Raw genomic sequence first — 20,190 nt, forward strand, 5'->3', positions numbered from 1 at the left:
GAATGGGTTATAGAGAATGAAACTTATTTTTTTTTGCGACTTTGCCATCAGAGAAGATTGAGATAAGATTGTATATAAATTTTATGAACAATGAGAACCCTAACATGACAGCAGGGGTTTTTTTAATGTAACTTAGTATATGACAAGAAATAATTGTTCACAGTGTTTTTGGAAGGAGAATGGGGATGAGTGGAAATCCTATCAAACTCTCCTTTTTTTTTTCTCAAAACATGCATCAGGTTGCAGATAGGGTTGTTGTAGAAGAAAGAGTAATAGTCTTTTTCTGGATAATACAAATTTCCATAATTCCATAGTTTGTAATGAATCACTATGTTTTTAACAGTTTAGCTGAGCTGGAAGGATAAGTGATGGAAACTGAGAGAATGAATTTTGAGGACTTGCAAGGTCCTTTGGCAACTGGGGAGTGTGAGATGGTTCCAGCTACAAGAGCAGCTTTGGATGATGGCAGAGGTGAATTGTAGGAGTGATAAAGGGAACTTAAAAAACAAAATATGGGAAATTCATGAGGCAGTAGCTGGGGAGTCATAGACGTTGAGATTAGACAGGGGATTAGACAGATTTGTACATGTGAGACTCAGGACGAAGACTGGATTTTTTTTTTATTAGAAAAAAGAAAGAAAGGAAGAAAAAGACCAGCAGCTAGTAAAATTACTAAACTGAAAAAGCAGCATGTTAGAACAGCAAATGAGACTTTAGCAGTGGGTTCTGTTTTTATTTAGTTGACTGTAGATAGAAGGTATTGAATTCTGAAGGAAAGGGCAGGAGACCTAAAGTATAGGACAGGAAATGGATGATATGTGAAAATATTGTAAAAGAGTGATGATGCACTGAGGTTATCTGTTAACTTAGTAAACAACTCTGAAAGGAACTCTTAATTCAGAAATAGTTTGGACGCATTAATCAGCTAATCTTTGTGATATTTTATGAAGTAGGTGTCATGACAGGTAGTAAACACTGGAGGAGAGTGGAATTAATTTCTGAGCTCTAGCAAGCAGTAAAATCTATCACAATTAAGAACATCTAATAACTGCTGCTAGCTTATTTAGTGGCAGTTTTTGTAACAGAGATAAAATACAGGTCCAGTAACCAATCTTTATTCCTGCAGTCTTGTCTAACGTGGGATTGAAAGGGTAATGTCATGCAATTAATCCCTTTGGATTTAGTGCAGTTGTATGTTGACAGCAAGTGTTGCAGGGCCCAAAGCCAGTGTGCTGTATCCTCTTGCACAATAACTGAAATACTTTGAAAATTGAGACATCAGAGCTTTTCACAGTAATGGAGATATTAAACTGGAGCAGCTATATTTTTTCTAATTTAGTTGATATACACCATAAGCGATGTGTGACGCTGCCAAACAAATACCAGTTTCCATCCTTAGAGAAATTAAAACTGGGCACAATAGGACTTATCGCACAAATTGCAGTGGGAATACTTTACAGAATAATTTTGAGCATTTAGAAGTGTTTCTAACATCAGTTGGCATACTTCTGTTTTTTATTTCTCTAAGGAAGTTATAACTGCTGAAGCTTAAGAAAATCTTCAATGTTACGGGCTTAAACAACTGTAGAAAACTTTCTTCTTTACAGAAATCAAAAATCCTTGTCTTGGAAAACTGCAAGTATTTTTGGCAGCTTCTAAACCATTCTGTTAATCGGACTTGCGCGTGGCAAAATAAAATTCAAATAGTGAAGGTTTCTTTCCTTTTCCATATTTCAAAGTCATCCATGAGGAGAATAGCTACTGCTGCAAAATGTTCTTGTCGAGGCTGTCACTCCGTGATGAGAAAAATTACTGTGTTTAACTACCTTTTAAAATATTTTTATATACATTATGGTCATATCAGCTTTTTCTGAAGATCCCAGTACATTATTACTACAGTGAGCTCTGACTACATTTTTTTTTTCTTGAAGAAGGCAAACAGAATCTGTTTCTGTCATTCTTAGAAAGATACCAGAATTGTCCCCTAAGTATATTTACAGTTTTGCTCGTCAGTATGAAATTATTTGCTTAACCATAAAGGGAAACACAGGCATATGGTACTTCTGTCTGTTTGCTCCTTATCTTTCTAAATTCAGTTGCTACATGGATATTTTCCTGTGTCTGTCAAACTGGGGTTTCTTTCACTTTTGCATTGCCCCTTCCTTCCCACACTGTTCTTGTTTTTTGATTGTTATTTGATTATACAGCAAGTGTAGCTCTGAATTGTTTCTCAACAATGTTTTTCTTGGGGTGTGGGGCATTAAGGAGTTGAGCATAAATACTAGTTTGACACTTCCATGCTCTCAGCACGGGGAGGACTGAGGGTAGAGTTTGCAGATAGATGAAGAAATATGCTGCATGAATTGTTCAGTGTCAGAGCCCTTACGGTTCTTTCACTAGCCAGATGAGAAGAAATACTGCATTTGAACTGGAAGAAAAAGTGTTTATCCCATATTTAGTGGTTACCATACAACCTTAGATATTGGCTGAACCGAAGAATAAGCTTATTCTTTAGAAAACATTCTTCTAAGAATAACTTACGTTCACTAGAAGAGTTAAACTTGCTTTTTCTTTAAACAAAACGTGATTTTCTGCATCCCTACTTGCTAAGTGATGGCTTTCTGTTAACCATTTACTCTTTCCAAATAAGTTAATGACACGTCTTTTGCTTTTGTCTTTCAGATTTCCTTATGTGGTCAAGTAGATGTGTTTATTTCAGCCTTAAAACTGCTGATGCCAATGCTTGCTATGGCATCTGTGGCTTCACCGATTATATTTAAGGAGTTTTGTCCCTTATATTATCTTCTCAATGCCATTCCTACAAAGGTCCAAAAAGGCTTTCGCTCTATTGTGGTATACCTCACGGCACTTGATACCAATGGAGACTACATTGCTGTGGGGAGCAGCATTGGAATGCTTTATCTCTACTGCAGACATTTAAACCAGATGAAAAAATATAATTTTGAGGTAAATACTGACTTCTACTCTTGTCTCTTCTAATGAAGCTGAGTTGCTCAGAATTGAGCTGCTGTTTGTCTCTCATTAACTTTGCGAGTTTTATGTATGGTTTGTTTCAACAGGGGAAGTGCGAATCTATTACTTTTGTAAAGCTGTTGAGTTGTTTTGATGATCTGGTTGCTGTTGGTACAGCCTCAGGTCGGGTTGCAGTTTTTCAGCTTGTGTCTTCATTACCTGGAAGAAACAAACAGGTAAATCTTTGCATTTGGCTAAACTTCTGTGAGGTTTAGTATGGCGAGTCCTAGTAGAGTGTTATCGTGATTCTTTGTAATACTGAAAACGAGAGAATTTTGCCTGATGAAATATCTGTGAATACGTTTTAGGCTTCATATGTTAAGCTTATAAAAGCAATAATCTTAAAGGATGCTTTTTATTACAAAAGATATATTTAATAAAAAATGCTTTTGGGAAATTCCTCATTTGTAGTAACTGGCTGAGCTATTTGGTGGTGGGTTTTTTGATTGTTTGTTTAGGTTTTTTTGTGCTAAATAAAAATTAGAATGACCTGCACTTTCGTACTTGATCTCTGATGTATCAGTCAGAGACACTGAATAGGCTTTGTGTCTCCATTTTCTCTTCCCCTCCTTGTAATGCTTCGGTATTGTTTCACAGCTTCGGAGATTTGATGTTGCTGGTATCCACAAAAGTAGCATTACAGCTTTAGCTTGGAGTCCCAATGGAATGAAATTATTCTCTGGAGATGACAAAGGGAAGATTGTCTATTCTGCCCTAGACCTAGACCAGGTGAGCATTTATTATAGAGACCTTAATTCTCATTTACGATTTTCTGAAAGAATGGTTGTGTGTTTAAATATTTAGCAGTTAGTTAATTGATTAGTATCATGTATTTAGTTGGACGTGTATTTTATTGGTGTGCATACACTTGGCCAAGTGTGCACAAACCCAGCAAGATAACCATTGGATATCCTTCACAACTGCCTTCCTTTTTTAAAAAATAATATATTAAAAAAAAAAAGTGGTGATGCTTCTCATTTTATCATGGTTCTGTCTGAAATAACTATCGTATCTTCCTTCAGCTTTCAGCCAGTACTTTCTCTTTTGTTTGGAAACGGTACTTTTGAATGATGTGACATTGCTGATTCACTATATTGATGAAGTACTTTTTTCAGAGTTGTTCAGCATCTCAGTCTAGAGTGTAGAATGAAAGTAATATTTGGGTTCTACTGGGTGACTAACATGTTACCAGTAAATGGAATTTTTCTAATGTCTTGTTAATTAATACAGACCTAGGATGTCAACAAGATAGTACTAACTTGAATTTCTGTATGGGAGAAGAGTTTAAACAACAGCCATCCTGATTTACTGATGACTGTCCCTCATTTCATTTGACAAAATGGTTTAACATCTCGAGATATAACGATCGTCTCATCATTGTATGACCTGGCAGCGGAGAAGAAGGAAGAAAATGTATCTTAGAGTTGCTATGGATTTCAAGTGAAATGGCGTTAGCTAATATTCAAAGAGAAATTGCGTTTCATAGTGTGCCAGTGTGGTACACGCAATCTAACTCCTCTCTTGTGTGCATATAGGAACTCCATGTTCGTTAAGTGAACTTCATGCAACAGTAGTTCAAAAGCTTTTGTTTGTTTATTAGTTTTCTCTTTCTTGGGCTTATTAATTACTTTGAGTGTTTGTTATTACCTTGTATTTTTAGAAGGGTTGACTCTTGTTAATTGCGTGTGTCTTTAAAAGGGTATTTGCAACTCCAGCCTTGTATTGGAAGAGCCATCTTCAATTGTCCAGTTGGATTACAACCAGAAAGTGCTGCTTGTCTCTACTTTACAACGGACTCTGCTTTTTTACACAGAAGAGAAATCTGTCAAGCAAGTTGGAACACAGCCCAGAAAAAAGTAACCCTCATAAAATCTTGATGCAGGCACATCTCTTAATTCTAGCTTTTCAGAGTGGATTACAGAAAGTGTGATCTAAGCAGTGAAATTAATACAACACAGCAGTCAGCTCATAAAAAGTTAGTTACAGTAGCTATTTGTGCTCAAACATGAAATGACAATTCTACCTACTTAGAAAGTACGTGGTTGCAGATGTGTTACAATCATATTTTCAGGGCACTATTATGCAAAAGTATTTAAGATGTTTTCTCAGTGTTTTTCTCAGTGTTTAAACTGAAATCACTGCCAAAGTTCCTCTGCAGTCCCTCTTGGTTTACTGTGACTTGGTGTGAGCAAGCATTGTAATCAGGTCCATCTAATGAGTGATGTAATATTTGATGCAAAAAGCAAGTCAGCATCCAGTTTTTCTTATGCACTGAAGTGAATTAAAAGGGAAAGTGTATAGCAAGCACTTAAAGTTGACTTGGAGGCTATGAACTTCTTGTATGTCTTTCTGGCATCTTCTGTTGTGTAATCTTTCCTTCTGGCATCTTCTGTTGTGTAATCTCTCTGATATGAAGGAAGAGGGAACCCAGTCTTAGAACAGCATGATTGACTATATGGGGAAGTTGGGGGAATTAACTCTTGCAAGAAGGTTTATAATGTATCTTTCAGGGATACATATATGAATAGTAAGAGGAATACCAAAGACCATTTTATGTATGAGGGGTTTTCTGGGGTGATAGTAATGGTGTTTTTATGCATGAGAAATTAAGATTTCAACAGTTGAGGTCTGTTCCTTCTTGCAAGTAGAGGTGGTCAGTTTCTTAGCATTAATTTGTAGTGTTTTGCTTGTTTTTTATTAATTCTGGGAGAAGGATGACTGCATAGCAGGATCTTTGAGATGGACTGTATTGGGTGCAAGGTTTTGGTAGCAGGGGGGCTACAGGGGTGGCTTCTGTGAGAAGCTGCTAGAAGCTTCCCCTATGTCTGATAGAGCCAATGCCAGCCAGCTCCAAGAGGAACCCATCGTTGGCCAAGGCTGAGCCCATCAGCGATTGTGGTAGTGCCTTTGTGATAACATATTTAAGAAGGGGAAAAAGTTGATGTGCAGCAGCAATTGCAGCCTGAGAGAGAAGTGAGAATACGTGAGAGAAACAACCCTGCAGACACCAAGGTCAGTGAAGAAGGAGGTGGAGGAGGTGCTCCAGGCACCGGAGCAGAGATTCCCCTGCAGCCTGTGGTAAAGACCATGGCGAGGCAGGCTGTCCCCCTGCAGCCCATGGAGGTTAACGGTGGAGCAGATATCCACCTGCAGCCCATGGAGGACCCCACGCTAGAGCAGGTGGATGTGCCCAAAGGAGGCTGTGACCCCGTGGGAAGGTCATGCTGGAGCAGGCTCCTGGCAGAACCTGCGGTCCCATGGGGGACCCATGCTGGAGCAGTCTGTTCCTAAAGGACAGCACCCCGTGGAAGGGACCCAACACTGGAGCAGTTCATGAAGAACTGCAGCCTATGGGAAGGACTCACGATGAAGAAGTTCATGGAGGACTGTGTCCCATGGGAGGGACCCTGTGCTAGAGTAGGGGAAGAATGTGAGGAGTCCTTCCCCTGAGGAGGACGAGTGGCAAAAACAATGTGTGATGAACTGAGCGCAACCCCCATTCCCCGTCCCCCTACACTGCTTGGCGGGGAGGAGGTAGAGAAAATTGGGAGTGAAGTTAAGCCCAGGAAGAAGGGAGGGGAGGGGGAAAGGTGTTTTAAGATTTAGTTTTTGTTTCTCATTATCCTACTCTTGATTTTGATTGATAATAAAATTAAACTATTTTCCCCAAGTCGAATCTGTTTTGCCCATGATGGTCATTGGTGAGTGATCTCTCCCTGTCCTTATCTCGACCCATAAGCCTTTCATTATATTTTTTCTCCCCTGTCCAGCTGAGGAGGGGAGCGATAGAGTGGCTTTGGTGGGTACCTGGTATACCATTAAGGGGGTGGAACATCTCCCTTATGAGGAGAGGCTGAGGGAGCTGGGTCTCTTTAGCTTAGAGAAGAGGAGACTGAGGGGTGACCTCATTAATGTTTCTAAATATGTAAAGGGCAAGTGTCATGAGGATGGAGCCAGGCTCTTCTCAGTGACATCCCTTGACAGGACAAGGGGCAATGGGTGCAAGCTGGAACACAGGAGGTTCCACATAAATATGAGGAAAAACTTCTTTACGGTGAGGGTGACCGAACACTGGAACAGGCTGCCCAGAGAGGTTGTGGAGTCTCCTTCTCTGGAGACATTCAAAACGCACCTGGACGCGTTCCTGTGTGATATGGTCTAGGCAATCCTGCTCCGGCAGGGGGATTGGACTAGATGATCTTTCGAGGTCCCTTCCAATCCCTAACATTCTGTGATTCTGTGTAAGGCAATGAAGCTTGTTAGGAGGAGTCGTTTAACTTGCCTAATAGATGTAGTGTCTGACATCTAAAGCTGAGGGAAAACTGTTGTTATTTGGAAGTACTGTTCTTGTCTTACCGTAACTAAATTTGTACTTTAAACATTTGACTGAATACTTTAATCAAAGAACAAAACTTTTATTTTTGATAATTTGCAATTGTACATTTAAGCCATTAGTTTGAAAAAATGTTTCTAAGTTGAGTATATGGCTTTTAAAATAAATTCTTTTTTTGCATTTTAGCACTGGCAAATTTGGAGCATGTTTTATACCTGGCCTATGTAAACAGAGTGACCTGACACTGTTCGCTGCCAGACCTGGGCTTCGTCTCTGGAAGTCTGATGTTCACGGAACTGTTCAGGCCACGTTCATATTGAAAGATGTATTTGCTGGAGGAATAAAAACTTTTGAACTGTATCCTCGTTTGGAGCCACCTGACAGAGGAACTTACAGCTCCCCAGAGAAACACCTTGGGCTTGTTTCGTGCTTCTTCCGAGAAGGATGGGTGCTGACCTGGAACGAATACAGCATCTACTTACTAGACACTGTGAACCAGGTAGGTAAATCTTGTGGGTGCATATTTGTTTCTTACTTGTTTTTGTTCATGCTATGCCATGACACTCTCTTTGGGTTTTATCCATTACACTTCTGTGATTTAAATCTATACTGAAACCTAACAAAGATTGCTTTATTCTCTCCCTCTTCAAGTTGTCATTGCAATGATTTACTCACAAACTAGCTCAAGATGTTATATATAAAAATTAAATATATTTAAAGCTTTCAGTCCAGGTGTTAACATCATAATTCATTCTGATACTTAGCAAAGCATATATAAATCTAAAATTTAGTAATTAATGCAAAAAGAAGTTTTAGGCCTATAAATGTGTCTGGAACTAATTCATTCTTTCCCTTCGACTACTGTTGGTGCCTGCAGAAAAAAACAAGTATTACATTTTATTTGGTATGGAGTGAGCTGTTAGCTATTTTGTCATCTTAAAAGTGTGTATGAAAGTGAATACAAGCTAGTATCTTTTTGTCTAAATGGTATTAAACATTTGTGTTGTGGCTCTTTTCTGCCACCAAATTGTACACTAAGTTGTTACGTTGTTGCTGCTAATTTAGACAGAGAAAATGAATAGATTTATGGAATTAAAATTAGTATAAAAATGAGCTACATCATGATTAAAGGGTGCTTTTCTGATTCTTTTTTATTTTCTTTCTTTTTGGTAAGATAAAAATCTTTATTCTGTAACTGTATATGTTGATTAAATTCCAGTGAACACTTGTTAAGAGCACCATTTTGTCTAACAGTGAGTTAATCTGATGCCAGTAATTTCTTTGTGTTGACTCTTTATAGGCTTTGATTGGTGGCTTGGAAGGATATGGTGATATTGTGTCTGTGTCCTGTACCAACAATGAGATTTTTCTCTTAAAGGGAGATAGAGACATAATAAGAATTTCAAGTAGACCTGAAGGACTGTCATCAATAGGTTTGTATAGATTAGCAAACTATAGTATGTACCTCATGGAACATGGTGTCTATCGTATTTTTTTAATATTAAAAAAAAATCAACAAGCCAAAACAAACCAAACCCCACAGAAAAACCTTCAGGTTATTGCAAAAACCTGCCGGGTTCTGCAGAATTACCTATTTGTTTCTGCAAGTTATATTTGGAGATCTGATTTATCTGCTCATCTGAGCTTCTGTTCTGGCTGCGGTGAGAATGGGGGCATTAAGAAATTAATTATGGTTCCCTTTTTTTGAGAGTGGATCAGCATTATCCTAGCCAAGCATCTCTAATCTCTGCATTTGAGACCTTATTCTAAATCATGATACTGAAGCAATCTGGATTCCTGATTGTGGTTCTCTCTTTACTGATCAATCTCAATTATCTGGGTTGGAGATACCGGAATATGTTGATTCTGTGCCACCTGTCACCACCCACATTCCAGAGGAAATCTCAGCCTTCCCAGCAATGAAAAAGAAGGAGCTGGCAAGATACCCAAAGAATACTCACTAAAATTCCAAAAAGAATTTGAGAGTTTATTTTCTTGTTTGTTACCATCAGAGTTCCCCATCTATGTTACTAGAACTCTCTAAAAGGGATTAATGATACTTATGGTGCTGGCTGGTTTCACAATCATAAAGATTGTAAACACCATTATCCAGCATATTACACTCACAGAAGGACTACTTATACATTTAAAATACTGCCTCTTAGCTTTGTATTAGTAAAATGCTAGTAAATATACTATGAAGTCTCACTGAATGCTAGAGAACTGAACTTCCTTGTAATTGCGTATTAGCGATAGCTTTAGTCATTTAAGTAGTTCTTCACTCACAAACTTCTAGGGGGTGTTTATTACTTTAATATTAAACTTCCAAGTATAGTTTGAAAGGAGCCTTCTTGAAGTATATTTTCTTCTAATTACCACAGTGGCTTATCTGGTAAATTTTCCTTGATTTTTTTTTTTTTTTTTTTTTTAAGATACTGAATGTTTGAATGAAGAAGTTGAAGATACAGGGTGGCACTTCAGTGTGTGATACAGTTCGGTCTTCCAAGCTAAAGACCTGTACCATTCTTCATATATAAACATAAATTCAGAATTTTGATAATAGAAGTTTGATACAGGTTTTCGGGGATTGAATTTACTAAAATGATTTCATATAGGTTTACTTACATGAAGCCTACATTGTGTGTGTGTGTGCATATATATTTGAAATGTTGCGAACTTAGAATATTTTTCCACTGCATAAAGCTGCTTTTCTTTCAATATTCTTCAAGAACTATGCTCCTACTCACTTGACACACTAGTACTTATACTTTTATTTTTCTTTTCGTCATTTTCAGATGTGAATTCAAAATTGCCGAATCCTTTAACAGATGTGAGTCCTAAATTGCTGACCCCGTTGTCAGTAGTTGCATCTGTATCATCTAGCCCTTCAGCGGAAGCAGATAAAAAAATGGTTACTTCCCCTTCAGTTATTGATGATAAAAGTGACTCTTATTCTTTAGTGAAAGATGATCTGGAAACACCAACCCTATCAGAGAAGAGTTTTGATAGAGTGGGAGACTTGATCAATGAAACAAGAAAAAGGGGCTGTTCTGTAGTAAGTGAATCAAGAAGCAGGAGCAGTTCAGTAAATTCTGTGGGCAGTGGCTCTAGCTTTATGATATGTGCAGACCAACTTTCAGAAGCCCAGAGGGAAGGGCAACTTTCTTCACAACGGTTCAGCACAATCAGCTCTGAAGATTTTGATCAAGAACTCATTGTAAAGCCAATTAAAGTGAAAAAGAAAAAAAAGAAGAAACAAGGTAAGTCCAGCAGAACTTTCCCTGCCACTTCTTATTATTAGAACATGTCACTTTTGGTGTTTTACACAAGAGGGTGTATGTGTTTGACGTGCTTTGTTTATATTGTATTGTCATGCTCTGGAGATATTTGAGTGGTTGTGGTGGGCCATTTGTGTTTAAGATGAAAGCCTGTTTTGAAAGTGATAAATTGATTAAGTCTTTTTAGATTTATTTGTTTTATTATTTTATCTTTGTTTTGCTTTATGTAAATATGCTTAATGTTCTAATGTATGGGTTAATGGTAACATAGAGCAGACTCTGCTTCCAGTTTTATGTTGAAATTGTGTAATACCTATTCATCCTATTTAGAATATTTGACAGTGTCTTTCTTAGCCATGCTTTTTAGTTTGTTAAAATAGTGTGAGTACTTGATTATTCTAATTGTTTACTATATTGGTGTTACAACTTTAAAATGTTTTGCTATTAAGACTTTTTTGGCTTTATATATATCATGTACTGTTGAAGTTGAAAAAAATGAGTATGTCAAAATTTAAATTTAACTCTATTCTTCCCCCAGTGATGAAAATATTTTAATTTCTTACTTTGCATTAAAATGTAATAGGATTTATTAACATTATTCCCCTCACCCCCCTGTTTTTTTTGTTGTTTTGTGAGAACAGAAAGTGGGACCAGGAAAAACCACAGTTCTCTGGAAGGTACACCAATGTATGAGCGTCAGCTTTCTGGTGACAGTCCACATTCGTTGAATACGGACTCCTTTTCCATGACTTCCAGCCTAATGAGTGGCAGCATTGATCGTTTGAGTACTGGATCTCCAGATCAGGAAAGCATGTTCAGTGTGGAGTCTCATACAATCTTGCAAGAAGATACTGGTTCGGAAACTTTCAGTGTCCTGCAGTCTCCTGAGTCTGCGACTATAGTAATTAATGAAGAAAATGGAGTTACGGTTGATTTACAGAAACTTCCAAACAGTGACAGTGACATGGGTACTTCAACTGTTATAGGTACTTTGACATCTGTCTCTCCTCTAATCCTCACAGAAGACTTGACAAGCAGTGTTGATGGTGAATATAATGGTAGTGTGGTTTCTGCAAGTGATGAATGCTGTCTTGGAAAGCTGAGCCCAGAGGAGGAGCGGCGTTCTCCTACGTTGTGTAAAATAGATGAAAATTTAGATAAAATGAAGCTGCAGGATACTGAAAAATCTTTTGAAGAGCCAGACCTTACAGACCAAATATTTTTGGAATGTGACAGTGTACTTGGTGTTCAGACACCACTGACACCAAAGGAAAGTGATGAAACTGGTAGGGAAGACCAACATCAACTCTCTCTAATAGAGAGCGCTCTGTCAGATCCTTCTGTGCTCCACTTTGACATCTCTAATGATGTTTGTTCAGATAACACTTCCATTTCTGGATGGAATTTTGAAAGTGCAATCAAAGCTAAATCTAGTACTAGCACTGCTGAATGGGTAACAAACACTCATGAAAGTAAGACTGAAAAATCTGCCTCAAGTGATGAAGAGGATATTTATGGACATGGATTACCGTATTCATCCTCGGAGACTAGCATGCCTGAAGTTGGTGCTGGGCCTGGTTCCCAGGATGTGGCCAAGATAAGCCTAGATGAAATGGTGCTGTTAAAATCTGATCAGGTATGTTTTCAATTTAGTTAAAATACATAATTGCAGCATTTCAAAAGAAACATTCATGTAGTTACTATCCTTTATACTTCTTTAGGAAAGCATTTTTTTTCTGACTTGATTCAAGTAAAAAAGTAAAGCATAAAGCCAAACAGCAATATGTGTTCTAACTCCTATGAAATGTGATGTATCTGACTTCAGAATGGTTGATGTGTGCTTACAGTGTGAAGAAGCTGCCCTGGCTGTATTCTCAGCTCAACAAAAATGATGTCATAAACCCATCCATTAAAAAGTGAACAGTAAAGCCAAGTCATGCTCAAAGGCTGCTCCTTGTTTGCGTCTCCAGTAACCCAAATTCTGCACAATGCTGTTCCCAACTTCAGCTGACGTCACAGGGAATTAGTGCTGATTATCTCACATGGCTGGCCTCTGATTAAGGATCATTTTACCTTGTAGCTACTCAGAATGAGGATTAGTCTTTGTGTCCTAGACAGCAGTTAGTACTATTTAAATGTTGACATTTTTCCTTTTTCTCTTATCCCTCTTTCCTTCATTGTTATTTTGTGGGTGGACATTTCCAGAAATAGTAATTCTCATATTGACTATAGAAAAGTTCTAAAATCAATTGTAAAATCTGCAAAATTGCCAAAATCACTGGGAGTTCTAGCAGAAGTCTTAATAAGGAAATACAGTCCTTCTAGGTCTGGGGTTTTGTTTTGTTTTTTAATCTGTAACAGCCTTGTATTGAGATTAATTAAATATTTGTTGATAAAGGTTGAGTTATGCGTTGATGGTATCCTATTTAGTAACAACTGCAACCCAAAGTGTAGAAGACACTTAGTTTCACGTTATTGTTACACTCTGGAATGTTCAGAAAAGCTCCACAGATGCTTACATTCTAGGTCATGTATGCAATGCTTGGGTTCACCTCGTGCAAGCTATCAAAATTTTAAGGTAGTCTGTAAACCAAATTTCTGCAATACATGGCTCCTGTACCATAGAGAGAGTATAGGAATTGGATATTTAGCTGTCTCTGCACTCCAGCTATCTTGTTCCCTTTGCTTATCACTTCATAGACAATAACTTCCTGGACTACAGACAGACTGTACACTTTTATGTATTCCTTTTTGCATCTGCCATTTCCTTTAAGTATGTGTTCTTTAATTAATAAGAGAAGATTTTCCACTTTTTGGAGGTGGATGACAGTGTGGAGGGTTTGGTTTTTTTTTTTGCTAAAATTTCTGTTCTAGCAGTCTTATTTTGCAGTACATACTATCTTAGAGAACATGGACAGATGTAGTTTTATTTTACACAAGGCAAATTTATTCATTGATTAAGGTACATAACTGTAAGTTTAGCTTTTTTTAATCAAAATATGGGAGCTGCTGTGCTTATATAGCCATTTTCTTGTGCAGTTTGAAGACACCTGACCCTGTTCTGACTGTACAGTTTTTAGTTTGCAGAGAGCTGGATGGGATACTCCGGCCCTGGTTATGGCATCCTGAGCCTGGTTGTCTCGGAGAAGTACATTTGGTGCCTGGACTACAGAGGCAGCCTGTACTGCAGTGCTCTGCCCGCGGCAGGGCTGAGGTGGCAGAAGTTTGAAGACGGGGTACAGCAGGTAGCGGTTTCCCCCTCAGGTTGGTTGGCTTCTGCTTCAGCATAACCTCATCAATATACAACTTGCACGACTTGTGCATTTTCTTTGCTTTCTTATTTTTTTAATAACAGCTATTATTTAATTAGGTGAAACTTGTCATTTTTCTGAGATTACAAATACAGTTCAGTGCATATGTAATTTCCACGTAGGCAATTTATTGGTTTTTTTTTTTTCCATGTAGGCAATTTATTGTTTGGTGGGGTTTTTTTTGTTTGTTTGGGGGTTTTTTTTGTGTTTTTTTTTCTTTTTTTTTTTTTTTTAATACAGTACTTCCAGAAACTTGGTTGCTTGGGACTTGTTTCATGTAAAAGTAGTGTGGTGGGTTTTTTCCCAAAAAAAAAAAACCAAACCAAAACACTTCATATTAGGTGATATGACTGCATCTTCACTACCTCTGCATACCATGTTCTAGTTTAAGTGACTGTCTTTCCAACAGGTTCACACTGCATTTTGGTAAGTTTTCAACATGCAGCTGCCTGATTAAAGTGAACTTCAGAAGTAGCAGTTCAGTGGTAGGTGGAGATGACTGAAGAGGTCTTTGTCTATACAAAATGTTGGGTTTTGATACAGAACTGCTTATGGTTCCCAAATTTAAAATTCTTTTTGTTGTAAGTATAGAATTGGTTTTGTGTATGGGTTGGTTTGTTATTATTTTTTTTTAGATACTAAAGAAAAAAACCTTTCAATTTTTTTTGCATTTGCATGTGAGTTTGTTCTGGATGGTTGGGAATTAGGATTATGTTGGCTTAAAATTAAACAGGTTTTCGTTACAAACTTGCGTCACTTTTGGCTTTCCAGATTGTTCCAGGCCTGGTGTGAAAATACAAGTTTCTCAGATGTTTTCTTTATGTAGTCTCCGGCCTTGCCACTCCTTTTCTTCCCTTGTCATCTTTAAAAGCACATGTCAGTCTTCCCTTCTCTCTGTAGGGGAAGATTTGCTATCTGTTTTAACAAGAAAGGTGTTGCATTTGATCTGTAGCTGAGCTTTGTTATGGACAAAAAAATTTAAAAGTGGCTATACTAGGTGAGATCATAGGTTCATCCAGCTCAGTATGTTGTCCTTAACAGTGGTCAGAAGCAGATGCCTGCAGAGGAGTAAAACGAATGGGCTAGCATGTATGACGTTTGCCCTTGGTAGTTTCAGACTGCAATTGTTGGTGGCTCAGAGATTTCCTGGGCAAAAGGTTGTTTCCTTGCATTTATTATCCCTCAATTCTAGGAACTCGTGCAGTTTTTCACTGAATCCATACAAATTTCTAGCATCCACAGTTTCCCGTGGATGTATTAACACAGGAGTGTGTTAACCACAAACATCAAAATGGAATGAAATGCTGCTTTGTGGAACTATTCAGGGGAAGTTAGTATGACAACGTACTGCTCTGGTACAAACCAGCATGGATGCCAATCAACAGTTAAGTTTGGAATTCCATTTGGTTTTCTTTTTCTGAGCTATCCTTGCTAGTTCGAGTGAGGGAGAAGGTTCTCAAGATGGATTTGTGCAGTTGCATTTCTGAGTTTTTGTCTGCTCGTGACATGCTACATAACCAGCAGGTAACAGTGCTGCCCACTGCGGTGTGGGACAGCATACCTTTTCAGGTGTTTGTCACTTACGAATGGTCCACAAAAGTTATGATGTGCCTTACCACTACTATTTGTATTTGTAAAAGGTGAAAGTGCCACAATTAACCCCTTTTCCTTTATGTACTGAGGATGTACCAAACTAGCACAGAAGCAAGCCATGAACTTCAGTCTCTCAATAGTAGGCTTATTTGGCCCTGACATGGAACTTGTTTTGTTTGATAGTTTTCAGTGTATAACTAAGAAGTGACTTGCATTTGAACACTTAAAAATTACACATACTTTAATGGTAAATGCATTTCAGCAGTTCATAGGGAAGTTGGCCACTGTTCTTGTCTTGCTTTTTAAAAAAATTATAAGTGTTTTTAAATCTTGCATTTTTTTTTAATGCTACTGGTTTGCCTTTCCCCTCACGTGAGCTTGGGTGTAGGTAGGACAAATCAGCTGTCTCTGCTACAGTAATTGCCAAGTGATATACGTTCTCTCTTAACTCCTCATACAGGGGCTCTTCTCTGGAAGATTGAACAGAAGACTAACAAAGCATTTGCTTGTGGAAAAGTAACTATAAAAGGAAAACGCCACTGGTATGAGGCTTTACCCCAGGCTGTATTTGTAGCTTTAAGTGATGACACTGCCTGGATTATCAGAACAAATGGAGATCTGTATCTGCAAACAGGTACCTGAATTAATTGCAGGCTCTTTAAATTTTTGTGGGCTAAGATTATTAGAGTTCAAGTCTATGGAATGATCGCAATTTGTTTTAAACTTTTATCCGCAGCCAGGGCATAGGGAAACCTTTTTATCTTGAGAAATGGTTGGAAACAGTTGTGAGATTCTGTGTAATTAGGAGGCTGGAAAAGCCAGTTTGTAGCCACTTATTTTTTGTGCCACGTGGAGTATGTACAGTATAGAGAATTTATGACGTGGGAAAAATATGGGATGGATGCAGATAAATGGAAAAGGATTGCAAAAAATATTGAAATAATATCCTTGCCTGAAAATTGTATGGTGTACTGAAACCCTGTAAGGGTTTTAACAAAGTTTTAAGGACTTTGAAAGGTAATGAGATAGTGTGTGGCTGTTCAGAAGAAATTCGAGTACAGGGGGCAGAGTAGGGAGAGTAGAAACTGTTTGCTTTTTGAAAAGCACAGATCTGTTGGAGGTGAGAGTTACAACTTGATAATGGAAGGAGGGTATTCTGAGACAGAAGATCATAAAGTGCTTTGGAAGTATAGGCAAGTGGTATGTATTTTATGTGATAGAGAAAGCGAAGCCAGTGGAGGAATGGAATGGGCTGTGGAGCAGCAAGCTTTACATCTCATCTGCCTTCTCGCTGGATGTGAATGAGGCAAGAATCAGAAAAAGTGATAGTGCAATGGCAGCTTTGAAGTCATGGACTTAATCTGCTTCAGTGAATAGAAGAGGATGCATTTGAAAGGTGTTATGTAGAGAATATTCAGGTGAAATACAAGGAGCTGGGATGAAGGATGGAGCTCCAAGTTTTAGAGTTAAGGGAGAAGAGTATCAAGGACTCTTTGGCATGTGGGTTTTGCACAGAGAGCTGAGTTGGTAAGGAAAAATTACAAATAACATGATGAAGGAATTACTGTAGAAGTAAAAGGAGGACTGAGTAAGGGGGAAACAGTAAGACACGCTAAAGCAAGACAGCATTTCAGAGTGGCCATCGAAATTCTTATTTATCTTCCATTTAACTCTGGTACTCTCCTAATTTCTTTTGTAGATTTAATTGCTGTAGCACACTATAGAAATTCTTCATTATTAAGAAAACTGTTTAAATACACAACATTGTTTCAAAGAATATCTACTCTTAAATTATTTTCTTTTCATTAAGTGTAGTAGTTACAGAGAAATCAAGTGGCCTGCCCGAGGTCACATGCATATTGCCAACAAGCATGGATAAGGGTGATAAAGAGTGAACTTTTGATGCCAATCACACAGGGCTCTGGAGGTTTGAATCAATATTTTTCTTCCCTGTGAGAGATTTGTTTGATTACATCAGCTTACGCTCTGCTGTTCTTAGGTTTCTAAATTTGTCTTTGCCAAAAATAAATTGTCATTATATCTGTCTTATTAATGTGAGGCAACCAGTGATAGCTGTTTCTTCAGCATCTTTTCATTCCATCTACTGCCCTGTCTAACTTCTATAACAAAAGTGTGTGCTCAGAGGTTTGGAAATGGGTGTTTTTCGTGTTATTTTAGAATACTATACAGATGAGTCTGTTCATACTTGCTTTGGCAGCATGAGAAGATTAAGCAAAAGCTATGTCTCTTGAGGTGTTTCACATGGCAGCCATGCAAATCAAGCTTCAGTGTAATTGGGAAGAAGACATGTTCCTCTAGATTGTATGTATAAATACATGCAAACTACCTGTAAATCTACCAGAACCTCTCTCCTTTCAGTACTAAACGCTGTGGCGTGCTCTTTTGTAATAGCTCTGCTGCCACTGTTCAGATCAGGTTGCCTCTCTCCCTGGCATGTTTTGGGCAAAAGTTCTTCCATTACTGCTTTTTTCTTTGATGCTTCTGTCAAGTCTATTACAGGTTTTATAAATGGAGGTTCTTGATATTGACACTAGAGGGAGAAAAGGAACACAAATGACAAGACAGGACTTGTGTGCTCTGCAGGATGTTGAAGGGGATACACAGTGTTTTATTTCTTGAAACACAAATTCAGCTATATTAGAGGAAAGAATTAATAGTTTATAGAAAGAACAGTTAGTCAAGGAAATAGTGATCAAATAAATAGTGTTAGCATGTCGAGGATATTCCCCTCCTCATTTTCTTTTGTTGGGTAGCTTTGTTTCTTCACTTTGAGTTGCAAAAAGCCAAAGTTTGTAAAGCAATCCTCCTTTTTTGATTTCTAGGCCTGAGTGTGGATCGTCCTTGTGCCCGAGCAGTAAAGGTTGACTGCCCTTACCCACTGTCGCAGGTTACATCCAGAAATAATGTTGTGTGGGCACTGAGTGAGCAGCGGGCGCTGCTGTACCGGGAGGGCGTACGTAGCTTTTGTCCTGAAGGAGAGCAATGGAAGAGTGATATTGTCAGGTAATGACACTGTGGTGGGACAGTGTCATAACCAGAATGACACAAGTAATTGTTTTCAGTGCTGGAACTCCTTTATGTTTGAAAAAGTGTTACCTGAACTCGTGTGTGTACATATATATGTGTGTCTGTGTGTATATATGTCCTTTACTCCATATTCAGAGTAACTGGTGTTTTTCTATCTGATGAATGACTGCTATGTCATGAAAGAAATGGGCGTAAACAGAAGTGCAGTTAAAGCGAGTTTAAGAAAGTGAGAACAATTTTTAAAAGGTCTTTATAATGTCTGTCAATATTACTTTTTTGATTAAGTAGTGTTTCTTTAATCTTTGCTGTAATGGCTTTAATGAGCTGTCCAGAATATGAGTGAATTTTTTCTGAGGTTAAATCTCAGCATTTTCTTGGTCATCCACACAGCTGGATGTTAATTTTCCACTTCCCAGTCACAGATTTTTATAAATATTCTGGGTAGTTGGTATTTAGCTTTGTAGTTTATCCTACACTCATTTGTGATAAAGTTAAAAGCACTGAGTGTTTAGTGTTGGCTTTGAGAATCTAGAATATAATCTCTCTTGTGACATCAGCCTGAAGCAAGTATAGGAAGAGATTCCAGTTCTTGTCGTCATGTGATTTTTATCTTCTACTGAAAATCCTATTGTGAAGGTTTGTTAACTTGTGTTGCTTACCAACCTGGTATTTGGCTCTTGAAAAGCCTAAGGAAATATTTACTGTCTTGTTCAAATCTGAAATTTGCATGTACTTTAATTAGTTTATTTAATTAAAATTATCTGCTTGACCTATGCCTTAGGCACGCTTAATGTTCTTGGGCTCTGTATTAAAATTGCAGAAAGCAATCTGTATTTGTTCTTAAATTGTTGAGAAACGTGCTCTGAAAGAAACAGCATTGTTGGCTACCTTTTAAATGTCTGATATGATCACCTGATCCTGTTGACTTTCTGAGTTTGAAAATTGTCTGCTTCTCCAGGAAACTTACAGTCCTAAACTCTACATTTATCTTTGCCGTGTAGTTAGGTTGAGTTTTCTATTTATGGTCCCTGAACTGCTAGTATTGTTCTCAGAATAGGTCAGGGAAGTTGAAGGAGATACACTTATGAAGCTGCTTTATAAAAAACTTAAAGAACACAGCTCTTTATTTCTTATTTACGGAACAAAATAGTTTTTGTTTAGTTTTATTGTTACGTATCCAAGTTTCAAATCTTGAGTGATCTTTGAAGGACTCATTTTTTGTTGTTGAATGCCTTTTACTTATGCAAACTAGTAAAATTTGAATTACTGAGTAACTGTGAAAATTTGAAATCAAATGTGTTTTTGAGCTTGGCCACACTGAGTTCAATCATTTTGAACTGCTGTTAGCATTGTAACAGCTTCCTTAAAATACCGTAAGCATAAATTTGAAGTAAGGTTTTTAATTTTTTTACTTGTTTGCATTTCCAGTGAAATGCAAGCTTTGGAACCAGTGTGCATAACCCTTGGAGATCAGCAGACATTATGGGCTTTGGATATCCATGGAAATCTGTGGTTCAGAACCGGTATAGTTTCAAAGAAACCACAAGGAGATGATAACCATTGGTGGCAAGTAGGCATTTTTTTATTTTGCTTT

At 37.8% G+C, this 20,190-nt stretch overlaps 1 protein-coding gene across 4 annotated transcripts in view; it reads left to right on the plus strand.

Annotated features, from left to right (window-relative positions):
• TECPR2 (tectonin beta-propeller repeat containing 2) overlaps nt 1-20,190 on the plus strand; it is a 50,333-nt gene that overhangs the window by 2,055 nt on the left and 28,088 nt on the right. For all 4 annotated transcript variants that reach the window (XR_011048056.1, XM_068399519.1, XM_068399516.1 and 1 more), the window contains exons 2-13: nt 2,683-2,967; nt 3,081-3,209; nt 3,631-3,762; nt 4,732-4,889; nt 7,553-7,865; nt 8,667-8,799; nt 10,162-10,626; nt 11,286-12,280; nt 13,725-13,908; nt 16,009-16,182; nt 18,392-18,572; nt 20,025-20,166. Coding sequence is in view for 3 of the 4 variants with exons in the window: in XM_068399519.1 (XP_068255620.1) it covers nt 2,734-2,967; nt 3,081-3,209; nt 3,631-3,762; nt 4,732-4,889; nt 7,553-7,865; nt 8,667-8,799; nt 10,162-10,626; nt 11,286-12,280; nt 13,725-13,908; nt 16,009-16,182; nt 18,392-18,572; nt 20,025-20,166 (3,240 nt within the window). In the remaining variant the exon portion in view is untranslated. The remainder of the gene's footprint in view (nt 1-2,682; nt 2,968-3,080; nt 3,210-3,630; nt 3,763-4,731; nt 4,890-7,552; nt 7,866-8,666; nt 8,800-10,161; nt 10,627-11,285; nt 12,281-13,724; nt 13,909-16,008; nt 16,183-18,391; nt 18,573-20,024; nt 20,167-20,190) is intronic.

The sequence above is a fragment of the Nyctibius grandis genome, chromosome 4 (genome assembly GCF_013368605.1).
Source record: "Nyctibius grandis isolate bNycGra1 chromosome 4, bNycGra1.pri, whole genome shotgun sequence".
Taxonomy (NCBI): domain Eukaryota; kingdom Metazoa; phylum Chordata; class Aves; order Nyctibiiformes; family Nyctibiidae; genus Nyctibius; species Nyctibius grandis.